At 47.3% G+C, this 17,354-nt stretch overlaps 1 protein-coding gene across 1 annotated transcript in view; it reads right to left on the bottom strand.

Annotated features, from left to right (window-relative positions):
* Positions 1-7,530, bottom strand: part of LOC114633593 (zinc finger protein DPF3-like) — a 212,077-nt gene extending 204,547 nt beyond the window's left edge. The window contains exon 1 of the mRNA XM_028782157.1: positions 7,477-7,530. Coding sequence (XP_028637990.1) covers positions 7,477-7,508 — 32 coding nt within the window. The 5' untranslated portion in view covers positions 7,509-7,530. The remainder of the gene's footprint in view (positions 1-7,476) is intronic.
* Positions 7,531-17,354: the final 9,824 nt, after the last annotated feature.

Below are 17,354 nucleotides of genomic sequence, written 5' to 3'. Positions count from 1 at the left end.
GATGAAATGCAGAGCATCAGCTGAAGGCTTGCTTCCCCCTTCTCTAAACTCAAGAATCAAACCCAAGGCCTTGTGCATCCTAGACGAGCACTCAGAAATGAGCTGCTGCACCAGAGTGGGGGGAGGGAGGGGAAGAAGGGAGAGAGGGAAAGCAGTCTACAGGACTCCAGTCTTTTTCACATCCAGAAACACTATCTGAGTGCTTCTAAATAACAAAATAAGCCAACCGGTCTCCTACCTAACCTTCCCTTTTCTCCTCAGCCTCTGGTTGCGTGACTCAAAAGAAAAGCCCACGTTTGAACAGCCTGTCACCTGGTCCTCAGCCTCTGGTTCTGAGAAAGGATAGATGTTCCATCATGATAGAACCCTACATGACAGCCCTACGTGGCAAGACTGGACCCCAAGGAGTAAACCAACATTAGGGCCTCCAGGTCTTACAACTGCCCTCCAGAGCAACACCTTAGAAACAAGAGCCTGGCCCCTAACTGTCCTTCCCACCCAAAATGATCACAGTAAGAGCTAGGAAGTTCTTTTGAGTTTTGGTTTGGTTTGGTTTCATATGCTGGGGGTGGGGGTGGGGGGTGATTTGAGATAGGTTCTCACTATGTAGTCTTGACTGTCCTAGAACTCACTATGTAGACCAGGCTGGCCTAGAATTTACAAAGACTTCCCTGCCTCTGCCTCCCAGGTACAGGGATTAATGATATGTGCCACCACACCCAGCTAACTGCCAGGAAGTTTATGACCAGGGAATTATGGAATCAACTGCATCTCCTCCTCATAAAGGAATAGGAAACCTGAGGAAAGTATAAGATGTCAGAGCCTACCCTCCTCACCTTACTCCAAAGTCAGCAAAGCTGCTATAGTCACTGGTGAGAAGAGACAGCATTTGAGACAGGCTACAATGATGGTGGAGAAAGGGTGAGAAACAAGAAAAGTCTTCTGGTAGAGATTTCAACTATGTACAAACAGCAGGTCCTCAGGATGAGTAAGAATGACAAGAACAACATATCTCATTTCACAGCATCCTGAGGTGAGCACAGTCCCTGGGTTCAGGACTGGGAGGGAGGGAAGGGGTAGCGGGGAGAATTACAGAATTATGTGTCACTATTGTTCTCCAGCCTCAGCCCCTGAGTGCTGGAGACTCAATGAGAACTATCTGAATCCATTACTAGGGATACTAAGGAAAACCCCTATCCTTCCCTGCCTCCACAGTCTCGACCTCAGCCTGCCCTCTCCTCCCTTGCCACTAGTCAACCCCCCCACACACACACACACATATACTCTACTGTTCCCAAACATGCAACTCAGACATTCTCCACCCTCTACTTCTCTAGCCCCTCCCCTCCCCCCAGCAACACCTCCTAACTCTGGCTTTTAAAACTCTAATGCAAATCACAGGCCTCAAGCAAACCTTCTCTTGGTGACAGTTTTATGAGGCTAGCTCTGTTCATCCATATGGTCTGACAGACTGTGAAACACCAGTAACCTGACCAATAAGAAAAACAAATCGCGCAAACACCATCATACCCCATCCCTTCTCAGGCACTCCGGCAGTTAAGAAAACTTTCGAACTGGAAACCGTTCATCTCGGGCGGTTCCTCTGCAGTTAAACAATCATCTCTGGACTTCCAGACCACACAGTAGCTCGATCCACTCACCCATTCTCTCCACCCTACCCCCAGGCCACTCTTTGCCTTTACTTGTTAAATACCTTCATACTTGAAGACTATTTAAAATAGGACCATGCTTATTTAAGACTGCCTTTGGAGAATCACAGCAGGGTAAAAAAAAAAAATATACATATATATATATATATATATATATATATATTGTTGCCTGTGGGATTTTTTTGGCCTGAGGTTTGCCACATTTGGCTACATTTTGGCCTTCGAGTGACTTTCAAAACACTCAAAAACCGCAAGTTACTTTGCTGAGGTTGGTGTAATAAACAGGCCCCAGGCTAGCCCCGCCTTCCAACAACAGGGCTGTACTTTGAAGGATGAGTGTCACCCTCAGTTTCTATCTTTTTGAGGGGTACGTGCTCAAAATAGAGCATGATGACCATGCATTATGTGTTTGGCACTGATCTGAGGGGATGTTGAGATATTACAGCTTTTTGTGGATAAATCCAAATTCAACTACCTGCATGTTTCCAAAGACTCAAAGAAGATATCACCATGGAATCCCAGTTACCTTTCTGGGTCTGGAATATCCCCCAAGAGGTCTGCAGACTGGACTGTTTTCAAGGGTTTACCCAGTGACAATGCCTCCCCTTGGATTCTGACAGAAACTGATTTCCTTTGTGGATATGGACATCTCAAAATAATAGTAAGGAATTAAAATATAATAAAAATAAAAAATAATGTGTACTAATGAAGCTTGGAGACTTTAGGGCTTTTTTTTTTAAGATTTATTTTATTCTGCCAGATTTTGATGCACACCTTTAATGCCAGCACTCAGGGAGTCAGAGAGAGGTAAATTGCCAGTTTGAGGCCAGACTGGTCTACAGAATGAGCTCTAGGACTGTCAAGGCTACAGAGAAACCTTGTCTCTAAAAACCAAAAAGTGAATAAATAAATAAGTAAATAAATAAATAAATAAGGATTTATCTGTGTATGTGTGTGTATGCGTCTGTGTGTGTGTGTGTCCCTGCAGAAGCCAAAAATGGGTGTCGAATCCCTCCAGCTTGTAGGAGCAGTTGTGAGGTGCTCTATGTCAGTGCTAGGAACCAAACTCGGGTCCTCTGGAAGAACCACCAGTGCTTTGTAACTGGTGAGCAATCTCTCCCCACATCCCTGTTTATTTTCACACTGATGACTAAAGCAGAGACAGATGGTAGTGGTCAAGCATCTATTGGCTTCAAGGGTCCTTTTCCATCAAGGACTAAAATAATGTCCATAAAAGGCTGCAAATTCACAAAGCCCCAACCCCACTGTTCTCTGTTTAGTCCCTACTCACTACCCCTTCCCCAACCAAAATAGCCAAGACAAGATTAGGACCAGGAATGTGGTCGGTCCCCTGGCCCTTCCTCTCTGATAATTAAACTGGCTGCCTCAGGAAGAGTAAGGTCTGGCTTTTAACCTTCATGTGCCCCCAAAACACTTTAGATTAGAGCACCCCTCCACATCAAAGAACGGACAGAGAGATAAAGACCTGACCACATCGTCTATACACATGAGCCATGTTGAATATTGATCAAGTAAATATTTCCTTCCCTTAGAGTTATGTCCTTAATAATAAAGCAAAGATATCAACAAGTAACTCCAAGCTACAGTAACTCTTTACAAAGTAAACTTTTGATACAACTGGGTACAAGGACTCATAGTCATAAGCATGGCTAAATAGTTTTCTCGTTTTCTTATTATTTATAATCAAATAATTAAAGTATTACAGCCCTAACTGGAATAATTAACTAATAATGGCATTTATTTGTCTCTGAGCCCAGAGTGATAAAAATAGATACAAATGTACATGATCGAGTCTGGCAGAAGGTGGCAGGCATTCCCAGTTAAGTGCTACGAGCAGAGTTTTCGATAAGTTACTGAGAGACTGTGCTGTTTAAAGTGCTGTTTTGCAGACATGGGGGAAGGTGAGCAACCTGAACTAGCGTATTGAGATCTTAACAATAAAGACACAGGGCAGGAGAGATGGCTCAGCAAGTAAGAGTGCCTGCTTTAAGCCTGAGCAGAGCTCAATCCCCGGACCACACATAATGGAAAGAACCTATTCCAAACATTGTCCTCTAACAACACACATACACAGGCACTTGTTCCAGTACCTCACCTACTCAAGACACCCGCACATAAAATAGCAACTTTGTTTTAATACGGTCTCTCTGTGTAGCTCCGTCTGCCCAGAACTCACTATGTAGATGAGGCTGGACACCAACTCAGCCTCCCGAGTCCTGGGACTAAAAGCATGTGCCACTGTGCCCACTTAAAATAAGTAATTTTTTTAAATTTAAGCATTTAATTTGCCAGGCAGTGGTGGCGCACGCCTTTAATCCCAGCACTTGGGAGGCAGAGGCAGCCAGATTTCTGAGTTTGAGGCCAGCCTGGTCTACAGAGTGAGTTCCAGGACAGCCAGCACTACACAGAAAAACCCTGTCTTGAAAGAAAAAAAAAAAAAACATTTAATTTCCCAAGTATACAGAAATCGACAGATATACAACATGCAACTTACACATGTGCCTTTATCAAATCTATCCCTGTTCACTTCCTGTGTATACAGGAGTTGAGGATGTCTCCAACAAGCTGCACTCAGTGTAGCTGCTAATTTAAATAGCAGGCAACTCACGTTTACACACCATGCATGTCTGTCATTGCCTCTGAATTCCATTTGTCCAGATGTGACTGCTTGGCTGTAAGGCCACCTGCCAAGTCCCTTTCTGATCTAATCTGGCCTGGCAGCTCCTGTTTCTGCCTCTAACACCCTGTTGGGCAGTAACAAGAAGTTAAAGGCTGGAATGGAGAAGGCCCACTGTCAGCTTCAGAGAGGAAGGGGTGAAAAGCAACCAGGAAGAAAAGGGGGGCTGAGGGGAGATCAAAGACAGCCAGGAAGAAAGGCAAACTACCAAGAAAGGCTGTTTTCAGGCACTTGGGATCCTACAGAAGACACCTCGACCCCACGCAAAGCAAAGAGATTCAAGTTGATCCATCCAGTCATCCAGCCAATTGAATTATTGAATGTCCCACATGGAAAAAAGCTAGCAAGATGAAAAGTGACCCATAGTCTAAGGCACAGCCCTACACAGGGTGACATGAAAGAAAGAAACCTGAGCTGGCTTCGTCCCTAACACCTGACTACCGCTATGTATCTATCCCCAGGCCCAAGAGGAAATCTTTGTGTAACCAGTTTCTTCTATAGGGGGCGTCCATGATGTTGCCTTTCTAAGACGAGAGAGACTTGCACACGGAGAAAATGCTAATGTGGTTTGGAGCTCCGGTTCATTGTCAGGAGGGGCACACAAGGATAAACACATAAGCTCTCCAAACCATTCTCCTCCCTCCTCCTCCTCCTCCTCCCTGCGCCCCCCTCCATCCCTTCCGCTTGATGTGTTGCTACGCTTTGTTCTAATTTGGTCCATGCATAATTTATTCACGTGTGTTTTGTTTCCTGATCAGCAAGTTCTAGAAACAAATGAAATGTATAAGATGTTCTATTAAACGAGTTGTTTTTGTTATTATAATGATAATAATAATAGCAGATGCCCTCGGCCTCCCAGTAACGATGTATGTGCTTCTGCGTACGGAGTTTTTAAAATGTCCAGGGTGCAAAAAACTTGGCTTGGCCGATTGGGGTTATTGTTTACACCCTTAGCCCTCAGGGGAGGAGGATGGGATGCAAAAGGGGCTGGCTAATTATAAGTGACCACTCGACTTCCTCTGAGGGAAGGCAGGCAGGGGTGTTGTGTGTGAGCGCCCCTGTGCGTGAGCCAAGCCGGAGTTACATATGCATCCCACCGCAAGTGTTTCCAATTATTAAGGGATACAAGTGTAATTCAGAACTAATTCTATTAAGCGAGATTGGCCACCTTCTAGCTTCTCTTTTCCTATACAGGCACGCTTCTGTGTCAAAAAAATAAAATAAAATAAAAAGTGGAAAGATCTGGGGAACCCTGGATCGTGGAGCTCCTGCGCGCGCCCGAGCGAGCGTAAGCCCGCTCCCGGGCATCAGAGATGCCGCTTTCCCAGTGAGGAACCCCATACACATAGCAAATAGATCTGACTTGAGTTTACCAAGCATCAGCTCGGCTACGTGATTTCGGCTACAAATGAGGAAACTGCAAATCAGCTGTGTGGGTTCTGGAGAAACTCCTCGGCACTAGCGGTGTGGCGGCGAGAGTCGGCGAGGACGCGGCGAAGTTACGCCCATTTATTCTGCCATAAAACATTTTCTCTCTTAGGTGAAAGGCTGTTGGGAGTGCAAAGTAACAGCTTCCGAGCGAAAACCGGAGCCAGGAACTCGCATCAACCTCAGCCTCCGTCTTTACAGTAATATCTCGTGGAAACTCCGAGATCTGGAACATCCCTGCCCTATTCCTGGTTGTTGGCTGGTGCGAACGCAGCGGGTTCTCCCTACGCGTTTCTTGGCACTAGGAATCCCACACTCTCTCTCTCTCTCGCCGCCGCCCTGCTGCTCTCCAAAGCGAACGGTGTTTTCGACTCCCGGAGCCGGGGGTTAGGGCGCTGTAGCGCGCAGCTAAAAGAGCCAAGATCCACCACCGACAACACCGGGAAGAATTGGTACTAAACACCCACGCGCACCCTCCGACTCCCAGAGGCTTTCATCAAGGCGGGGAAGTCCTAGTACACCGGGCACCCAGTGGGTGCCCACGCCGCGCCGCGATTCCCAAGGATCCACCCTCAGCCAACATCCCTGCCAATAGCGCCCCTTGAGAGCCACACTAGTTTTCCGAGGCCACCCCCAGCTCCGCGATCACCCGCGGACTTGGCGGCTTCATATTCAGTCCACCGACTGGAAGGAAAGGAAGGAAGGAAGGAAGGAAGGAAGGAAGGAAGGAAGGAAGGAAGGCAGGCGACGGGCAGGCAGCTCCGATCGGGAACCGGCCCCCGCGAGTCCTTGCGCAGCCCGCCCCCCTCTGTCCGCTCAAAGTCTCCGGGAGGCACCTGCCCCTCGCTGTCGCCAGAGCCCTACACCGCCGCCTCCACCGCCTCGGCTTTTCACCCAGAGCAGGCAAGCACACCATTTATAAGACCTGCAGTTTCCCTGCCTCCGTATCAACCCCAAGTTAACCCAGATCGTTAATTTACTAGAGCCAGTTAGCCTACAAATACACAGACACACCGGCGACCGCCCGGAGCGCCTGCCGGATCCCCGGCTGCCGGAGTAGAAAAGCCCGGGGCAAGCACCTGGGCCCCAGGACTCCCGGGACCCGGCGCTCCGTGCGCTGTCCTCCCAACTCCGGAAGGTTTACACAAACTCCCTGCGAGAGCTCGGAAGGCAGAGCGAACGCCCTGCGAAACTCCGCAGCCGCTGCGGTCGGTCTGCCCGCCCGAGTGAACGAGCAGCGGGGCCGGGGAGGCTCCGGCTTGGAGCGCAGGGCTCAGCAGAGCGCACGACGCGGTCCCTGCCCCGCGCTCCGGCCGGGCTCAGCCAGCCCCGCGCGGCGCCAGGAGAGGCAGGGGACTCCGGGGACCGTGAAGCCCCGAGCTGCTCACGACCCCCGCAGCTCCGGAGCCGCCGCCGCCGCTCTGTGCTCCCTCCCGGCCCGGGTCAGCCAATTAAGCAGAACACAAATGTAACAATTTTCTTTTTGTTAATTGCATCTCCTGACATTTCTGCGCGCTGGGAGGAAAAAAAAAAAGATGAAGAAGTAAGAACAGGAAGAAAAGAGGAGCCCGGGCGCAGCGGGAGGCGTCTGCGAGAGCCGGGCGCCGGCTGCGCTCCGCAAGGCGCCTTTTTTTCATATTGAAACCACGCGGAATATGTACATTTTTTAGTCTTACTTACGCTTTCAGGGGGTTGTGAATGACAGTCGCCATTTTGCTACAATGTAACAGAATATTGTCTGTCTCAGAGTTCTAAAGGTTCGCTCAGGGGAAGCGGCAGGCCAATCAGAGCACGGGATACCGGCCTGCTGGCCAATCGGCGCGGCTGGTCGCCAAGTGGGCGGGGCCTGCGTGGTGGTAGTTATTAGGGGAGCTGTCAAAGCCCAGAGGTCACTCCCTTTTGTAGAGCCCGAGAGCGAGCAGGTCTTAAAGGGGCAGTACCGTGTTAGTAGCGCCCTTTCAGATTGGGACTAGTGGAGACACATGGGAGAGCATTCTCGCTTAGTTTGAGTCCCTACTTTACTAAATAACTGCAGAGTTTGCGCTCCTGGACAAGAATATTTACAAAGTGCCAACAAAACCACTGAATCCCATTCATTAGCTTTGGGCTTTGTATTTCACGGTTTTTAACACACACACTCCCTGAGCTCCGGGTACACCACGGTGTTGCAGTGCAAAAAGTTGGAAGGCTGCAGTTTCCTCCAAGAAATTCTATTCGTGTTCCACCGTTTGCTAATAATGCTCTGGGTTTTGTAGCTGTTCAATATTCTTGTTCTCGAAGTGTTTTCTTTATCTCAGCCACCTTTCCCGGTCGGTTTCTGAGAACTGGGGAGTCCAGGACAGCAACTCCCTTCCCCCCAACCCCCAATGTCTCAGTGTCAGGCTCACCCTCTCCGACAGCCACAGTTTTTTTTGTTATGTAATTCACGGGTGGTTACTCCGCGCGGTCTCCTACGACCACCGCTCTCCACTGTCAACGATTCACAATGATCTGACACCGCGGCGAGCTTAGTAGCGAAGTGAGACCTGGCGCTTTTTAGGCAGAAGGTTGGGGAAGGTTTGAGGCAACTTTAAGAAACGCAGCTAGGGAAGCCAGTAACTAGGCAGAAATTGTTAGAGCCTGAGGTAGGTTCTAAAGGACTGCTAGAGTTCCCCCCCCCCCAAAGGCTCTGCGAATTCAGGCGTCACCTTTCTGGACTAAGATAGGAGGTGAAAAGAATTTGCAAGTGAATTTTCAGACGTGACTCGAGGCTTACCCCAGTCTGCAGCTGCTTAGAGTCTGGTGAACCCCTGAAGAAACAAACTAAGAGACTTCTGAGAACTCAGGCTTCTACGGAGCACAGGGAGGCTCGTAGTGGGCGAAAACACACGAAATCATTAGCGTATCATTAGCCTATAGAAGCCTGGCTACTGGCCCCTTGGCTGTTTAATCAGGTCAAATAGCTGGGGGCTGGGGAAAGGAAACCGAGAGATGCTGAATTGCACAGTTCACAATTCCACCTGCTCTCCAGCCTTTTACAACTCTCAATGAATAAAGTAAAATACAATTACAAGCAGTCCAGAACTTTCAGATTCCAACTCCATTCACTATTAGAGTTACAGATAAGCCCGGCAAAGCTGAGTGAGTCTGTGTGTGCAGACTAGAAATATTTAACTCTTTGTTTGCCTAGTAGGGTGATGTTCTCCACCCTCTCCTTGTTCCAGGGTCTCATGTTCAGAAAGCTGGTTTTGATGAACTATAAAGAGAACCAGGTACGATGGTGCTTCCTTAAAGTTCAAAACCAGCCTGGACTACATATGGAAACCCAGTCTCACCCCCCACCACCACCATATGGAAACCCAGTCTCACCGCCCCTCGCCCCAAAATAGTATTGCCTTGGTTTTTGTACTTCATGGAATGTCATTTTAACTGTCAATACAATTCTGACTTTATAGTCGCTTTCTGAGAAATAAAGTATTGTTAACTTTGGGTTTGGTGTCTTAGATTAAAAGGACACAGTTTTGGGCCAAAATCTTCCAAAGCAAGGGACTTAAGAGTAAACATGCTTGGAAAAGACAGGAGCCTGTACCAGAATTAAAGTCTGGTGTTCAGCAGTGCTGTCTAATAGCAATATAGACTCTGAAATCCATCTGTCTGCTCACCATTTCCCAGCTGGTGGCATAAAGAATATAGGGAATCCCGAGAAGATGGCAACAGAGAGTAGAAATAATTCTCTACTTCTGAAACACATTATTGGAGCAAATGAACATCGGTAGCAATGTTTCCATGATTTAACTCCATAAGCCAAAAACCCTTCTTACTGGTTGTGATATCAAAACACTTAAAAAAAAAAAAGAAAGAAAAAGAAAGAAAGAAATCATACTTGAGGGCCTGAAGACATGGTTTAGTGGGTAAGAGCACATATTGTTTCTGACCTAGGACAACCCCCAGCACCTGCCTGATGGCCCACAGCCTTCTAACAAGAGTTTCAGGGGGGATCTGATGCCCTCTCCTGGACAAAGTGGGCACAAGACATGCACATGGTGCACAGACGTACATGTAAGCAAAACTCTCATATATGTAAAATTAAATTAATCACAAGTCAGGGGGCTGGCTCAGGGGCTCAGAGCCTGGCAAAAACATATCTGCCTTTGGGTTCAGTCCCAGACAGCCCAAGGCGATAAGGAAAAGGATTGTGATAAAGGAAAGGGAGGGAGGGACTGAGGGAGGGATGGAGGGACAGAGGGATGGAGGGACAGAGGGATGAAGGGACAGAGGGGGGAACAAAATCCCATTTCTAAAGCTCTGTTAGTTCATATGTGAATACAAACCCCATCTTTCCTTCCTTGGTCTAGGTGGCTAGGCAGGCTATCTGGAATGCAGAAGGGAACCAGAATGATCACCTCTCCCTCTCTCCCAGACATTGGTAAGCTTTGCTGTCCAACCAGAACATCCTGAGCCCAGGTTACTATCGAGTATTTGATAAGTGGTAATTCAAACTGAGATGTGTCCAATATACACACAATTTCATAGGCTTAGCACCAAAAACGGAATGTAAATCAGCTCATGAGCTGATTCTCTTAGAGAAGGCCACACCTACCCTTGCTCTCAAACCCTTCCCTCTTTTTAATGTCTCTCTTTCTCCTAATCCTCAGGCATATATTAACATTTCCTTTTTTTAAAGATAGAGTTTCATGTTGTACCCCTGGCTGACTCATGAATGCTGGAATTAAAGGCATGCATTATGCCCGGCCTTATATTAACTGATTGGTATGAAACTTCCCTCCAAATAACTGAATTATTTTATATTGATCACACGTAGAAATTATGTTTGGGGTTTCCTAGATTAAATAAAATGTTAGTAAGACTATTTTCACGATTTCTTTTTACTTTTTAAAAATGTGATTACTAGGACATTTCAAATCACACATGTGGCCCAGATTATATTTTATTGGATAGCTTTATCTGCAGGAAAGAAAGGTGGGGTCCATTCTCAATCACATTCATTTTCCTTTACATAGCTTTCTCGAACTCTCCATTGATGTCAGTGAGCAAACCTCTTAAACACAGCTCAAGAATACACCAAGTGACCACAAACTTAAGCCATAAGAACACCTATCTCTGTTTACTCCGGAAAAAATTTAGAGGCAGGAGAGATGGCTCAGTGGCTGAGGACTCAGATTCAATTCCCAGCACCCACTTGGCAGCTCACAGTTGTCTGTAACTCCAGTTCCGGGGCATCCTACACCCTCACATACACAGACAAGCAGGAAGGACACCAATGTACATTAAAAAGGAATAAATAAATCATTAATAACAATTAAAACATCTGCAAACAAAGGCAAAGCATGCAGACATGCTCCGGTGGAAAGTGCCACCTTTGCAACACCCTAAGTATGAGAAGAGACAAGGGTACCCCGCCCCCAACAGCCAAAGGATCCGTTTGAAACAGTATGAGCCAGGCCTGATGCTGCAAACTTACAACCCTACCTACCCTGTAGTCTCAGGGAGGAAAACAGCAAGTTCAACCCTACCTAGGTTACAGATGGAGTCCAGCCTGGAAAACCGAGTGAGGCCATGTCTCAACATGAAAAGTAAAAGTGGAAAGGCTGGATGGATGCCTCAGCAGTTAAAAGCACTGCTGCTCTACCAGAGGACCTGGTTCCATCTCAAGCACCCACATGCTGTCTTACAACCTTCTATAATTAAGTTCCAAGGGATCTAATGCCCTCTTCTGGCCTCCGTGAGTACTGCACATGATACAGAGATGCACGTGCAGGCAAAACTCTCATACACATAAAATAAAAATAAATAAATCCTTGAAAAATTAAGTAGTGTGAGGAAAATAGCTAAGTGCTACAGTGATTACCACGCATGCACAAGGCCCTAGGTTCGACCCCGAGTAGCACGCTTTAACGAAAACAAAATAAGTGGGCCATAAAAGCGATCCGGAATGAACACAATCCCTCAAGGGCTCTGGGAGCTAGAAGAATTTTATTAAAAACAAGAGGAGCTCCCCACTCCCTTCCTCCATTCATCCACAGCACAAGTAGCCATGACCTCAGTGAATGTTTTCCTGAGATTCACAACCAGCTCTGAGATGTTCCAAACACTGAGCCGAAGTAAAATTCCTTTGAAGAAAATGAAACATTAAAACTGTGATCAGCAAATTCCTTTGAAGAAAATGAAACGTTAAAACTGTGGTCAGCAAAGTCAGGAGATGGTGGCTCACACCTTTAATCCCAGCACTTGGGAGGCAGTGACAGGAAGGTCTCTGAGATTTCAAGGCCAGCCTGGTCTGCAGAGCTTGTTTGAGGAAAGCCAAGGCTACACAGAGAAGCCCTGGCTCAATAACCAAAAAATAATAATTAAGTAATAATAATACCCGAGACTAGCCTCTGGGTAGTCAGCAAGGTGCTTGCCTAGTGTGCAAAAAGCCTTGGGCTCAACCCCTAGCACATAATCTGAGTGCGGTGGCGCACGACTAGAATCCCAGCAATTAGGAAATGGAAGATCAGAAATTTAGGGTCATCCTGAGCTAGATTATGAGTTAGAGGCCAGCCTAGAATATATAAAACCCTACATTTAAACAAAATTAAGTGTGGGCTAAGCCAGGTATGGTGGTTCATACCTGTAATCCTAGCGCTTGGGAAATAGAGGCAGAAAGATCAGGATTTCTTGGCCAGTCTTGTCTACATAGTGAGTTTAAAAACCAGCTTCAACCTCATGAGAGCCTATCTCAAAAATAAACAACAAAAAAATCCTGGTTTTCTCAATGCCTGGGTAATGAGGGCAGAAGTTATCCCCGTCTCAGTGAGTCATTTCCCCCAGATCAAGCTGTGGGTATGGGACACACTCTGGGGTGACGCCTATGAAACCTATTTCAGGGGAAAGTCAAATGAAAACAATAGTTACTGCTTCCCAGTGACTTTGGTCCTTAGTTCAAGCACAGAGGGTTTTCTCTTAAGGAAGACATGATGCTCGGCACAGGCACCGAGATAAAAATAAACCAGGCAGCCACGTAGTAGTGGCACAGGCCTTTTATCCCATCAAAGGCAGGTGGATCTCTGACTATGAGGCCAGCCTGGTGTACAGAGAGAGTGCCAGGACAGCCAGGGCTACTACACAGAGTCTAGAGAAACCAAATATAGAAATGAACAAACAAACCAGACACGGAAACAACCCTCCAAATGCAGTTCCTCCCCATCTGCAGAAAGACCAGAGATGGTAAGGCTAACCCCACAACCAAGCAGACAATTGCTTGATGCGAGTTAGGAAAAAAGGAACCTCCCAGCCGTCTTCCACTGAGGCCTGGCTCACACAGTCCCAATGGTCATATCCTTGCGTGTTTATTGGGTGCATCCAGTTTAGGATTTTTTTTTTTTTTTTTTTTGGTTTTTGGTTTTTCGAGACAGGGTTTCTCTGTGTAGCCCTGGCTGTCCTGGAACTCACTCTGTAGACCAGGCTGGCCTCGAACTCAGAAATCCGCCTGTCTCTGCCTCCCAAGTGCTGGGATTAAAGGCGAGCGCCACCACTGCCCGGTTCAGTTTAGGATTGTTAAGGGTTCAAAGTACAGAGGTTTTGATACATTAACGTGAGACAAAGAATCAATATCAAAAGACCTGGGTGGAGAGACCGAGCCATTCCAACATCAGGAGGGGGGAAAGGCTCCATGAAGAAGATTTCGATTAATTTTTGGCTTTGCTTAAGGAGACCTTAGAAACGAGACAAGAGGTAAAGATCTTCTAAACTAAAAATATAACTCGGCAACAGCTGCTTTACAGAGTAAGATTCCCTACTGCCAGGCCTTGGGGCACAGAGAAGCCAAGGACAAGCCCTACATAAAAGGAGACTAGACAGTATCTGAAAGGTGGAGGAAGGAGTATCGGGCACCTGGGGTAAGATAAGAAACACCAACCAGTCCAAAAGATCAGGGTTATCCCTGATCTTTTAGAAGTGGGCATGCCTGTGCTCTTTCCCAAATGACAATAACACGGGGCGGGGGGGGGGGGTATGACTGCATCTTCAGAGACATTTGTAAGAGCTTCGGACTTGTGAGCAAGCCCTCAGGTAAGAAAATAGTTACATAGGATGAGTGAGCAGGAAAGCACTGGAGAGAGGAGGTGAGTGTAAATTCTAAGAAATGCAGTTTGGTCCCGGAGGCAGCTGACCAACACCGAAAGATTCTAAGCCGGGGCTGCAAATGAGGAGACTGACCTTGTAGGGAAAGAGCCGTGATGTGGGTTACAGGAGACTGGGGGCGAGGTCAGGGAACCCCTGGGATGGAGGTCGGGAACCCCTTAGGAGGCTGAGACACCGTGCTCAGGCCCGAGGATGATGGTCAGCAGGCATAATTGATGGTTTTTAGAGAATTTGTGGGCTTTGGTCACCAGCTAAGAGCTTGAAGGACATGGGAAAGACCGGGGCAATACTCCTGGGCACATCAGGCAGTTCCTGTTGACAAAAGCAAAGACCATCAGTCCGTGGCCTTGAGCTGGAGGCCTTGGGTGTGCTGAAGCATTGCTACTTTCTGCTGTTGAGTGCAGCTTGCCTTAGTACAAGGATCTTAATGGTTCTTCTCCTCTCGCATTACTGGAACAGTTTTTTTCTGGAGTGATGGTGACCCGAGCTGTCAACTCTACTCGGTACTATTTGCTTCGTTTACTTTTTTGTTAGTTGGTTGGTTAGGCTTGGGGGTTTTGAGGGGTTAGAGGGGGTTCCCAGTCCATAGCTCACTCTGATCTAGAATTTACTGAGTAGCCCAGGCTGGCCTTGAACTCACAGCAATCCTGCCTCACCTTCCCATGTGTCTGGACTGTAGGAATAAGATATCACACTCGGTTTAGTACTCCACTTTTGGCTGGGACCTCTTTCACATCCTGCTTCCTCCTGCTAATTCTTCCTTTACCTCAGGGGTCACTTTAAACGTTAAGGGGGTTCCTCTTGGTTAGCTTCTTAAGAATAGATTTTAGAGCTAGGCAGTGGTGGCAATGGGGAGGCAGAGGCGGGCAGATCTCTGAATTTGAGACCAGCCTGTTCTGTAGATCTAGTTCCAGGACAGCCAGAGCTACAAAGAGAAACTCTTGTCTCAAAAACCAACAGGAAAAAATAAATTTTAGGACTCAGTTCACAAGGAAGAAATCAAGACGTCATAACCTGGGTGTGAAAATCCCCACCTATAATCCGTGCATTTGGTAGGCAAGAAGATTAAGAATCCCAGGACAGCCTGAGCTATACAGAGACCTTGTTTCTAAAAACCAAACAAACAAAAAGAAATACACACACACACCAGAGGCACAAAACACAGACCCAGTGCCTAAGTATGACTGGACTCCAAACACAAGGAAAGATAACAGATAGGACATTTTTCCCTCATCTTTCTCCTCTCTGATCATGCCCAGGAGCCCAGTCCCCATACAGGGCCAGCCGCTGTTCCTTTCCACCTCACTGAAGCCAGTCCAGCATGAGCTGGCCTTGGGTCTTCATTCCAGTGAGCCACTGGCTACAGAGCCCTTGTGGCTCTTTTTAAAATAGCTAATGCTCTCTCTTTACCCTCTACCTGCCAAGTCCGCTTTGCCAAGCTCTCCCTCGGCCTTGTAGATGGATGAAATCTTGGGAGCTCTCACATCCTGAGTGAAAGCACTGGCAAGGACTCTTGCACAGGGGGAGGAAAATACTGGCCACTGCCACCAAAGCATGACCCCAGAGAGATGTCAATCAGATTTCTCTCTGATCAGACACACACATTGGGGAACAAATGCAATCCTTTTGGCCATTTCCTAAGCAATCTTCTCATCTGCAGAGGTGGCCCTCCAGGATCCCCCAAGAGGGCTCACTGTGGGGTGTTGCTTTAAGTGTGGTGACATTCTCCAACACCTGTTTCCCTCACTCACCCCGCCACCACCACTTACATGACCTCAGGCCTCTCTGCTCTGGCACCAGACCGGAGTCATCCCAAAGTCTATGAGCTAAGCAAAGGAGGGCACATCAAGCCTTGTTGTTCCATCAATATTTACCCTACTATATAAAAATAGGTGTCTACCAGCAGGAGAGATGGACAGAAGCCACAAGACCTAAAATGTCCCACACCCTGGCAAAGACTGGGACAGAGAGAGGCCTGCTGGCTTCAAGCAGATGTTTTCCACTCTCTGACAGCTCGGGGGCGATGAACTCTGACCTGCATAACTGCAAAAGGACCTCCCCTCCATGTTTACTCCAAAATTAAAAAGGGAGGAGGCAGCTGCCTGAAGCACCAGGTGCAGTAGTATCTCCCTGTGATCCTAGCACACAGGAAGCTGAGGCGGGAGAAGCGCAAGGCCGACCTGAGCTACATAGCAAGACACTGTCTCAAAAAAGAAAAGAAAAAAGAAAGAAAGAGAGAGAGAGAGAGAGAGAGAGAGAGAGAGAGAGAGAGAGAGAGAAAGAAAGAAAGAAAGAAAGAAAGAGAGGAAAGGAAAAGAGGGGGAGAGGAGGGGAGGGGAGGGAACCCTCCGGGACTGACCGGAGGAGAGAAAACAAAACCCATCCCTTAGAGTGAGCCCAGCTGGGAGTCTCCTGACCTCACCTCCACCATTTACACTGTTGATTATGGGATGGTTGTTGTTGGGTGGGGAATGTAACTCCATAGCTCACTCTAACTTAAAAGTTACTATGTATACCAGGCTAGCCTTGAACTCACACCAACCCTGCCTCATCACCCTCCCAAGTGTTAGTAGTCTAAGAATAAGGTGTCACACTAGGCTTTGTACTCCTCTTTCACCCAGGGCCTCTCCCAACCCCAGCCCCCTCCTGCTAATTCTTCCCCTTACCTTGGGACACATTAAAATGGCTGGGGGAGGGGAGGATGGTCCTTGTAGTGTTTATGATGGGGCTGTGTCTCAGTATACAGGATCAGGGACAGGCCAATCCCAAGATAATGAACAGAGAAATGGCATGGAGAAAGTGTCTAAAGCAGTCTTTTGGAGCAACAGAAATCAGTGGAGGGTGTTGTTTATCACAGTGGTAGGAAACAAAAATCTGCAAGTCAAGGCAACTAAAAAAAAAAAAAATTACAAAAGAAATTAACTTTCTGGGCAGTGGTGACGCAGGCCTTTAATCCCAGCACTTGGGAGGCAGAGGCAGGCGGATTTCTGAATTTGAGGCCAGCCTGGTCTACAGAGTGAGTTCCAGGACAGCCAGGGATACACAGAGAAACCCTGTCTCAAAAAACAAACAAACAAAAAAAAACAAAAACAAAGAAAAAAAATTTGGGGGGGAGGGGGGTTCGAGACAGGGTTTCTCTGTGTAGCTCTGGCTGTCCTGGAACTCACTCGGTAGACCAGGCTGGCCTCGAACTCAGAGATCCGCCTGCCTCTGCCTCCCAAGTGCTGGGATTAAAGGAGTGTGCAACCACTGCCCGGAAAAAAAAAAAGAAATTAACTTTCGATATCTAGTCCCCAACAAGAATGACACAGCTTGTTTTTACCTTATACCTCATCTGAAACTGCAGCAGCCATCTTGTAACAGTTGGGCATCCCAGGTAACTGTGAAAGTTGGGGCTGTCCTCTAGATACAAGTAAGATTGTTGGTTAGTGAACCTA

Source organism: Grammomys surdaster, unplaced genomic scaffold, assembly GCF_004785775.1.
Source record: "Grammomys surdaster isolate TR1022 unplaced genomic scaffold, NIH_TR_1.0 721, whole genome shotgun sequence".
In the NCBI taxonomy this organism is placed as follows: Eukaryota; Metazoa; Chordata; class Mammalia; order Rodentia; family Muridae; genus Grammomys; species Grammomys surdaster.
The sequence above is the reverse complement of the archived record's forward strand: the minus strand, read 5'-3'. Positions and strand labels throughout refer to the sequence as shown.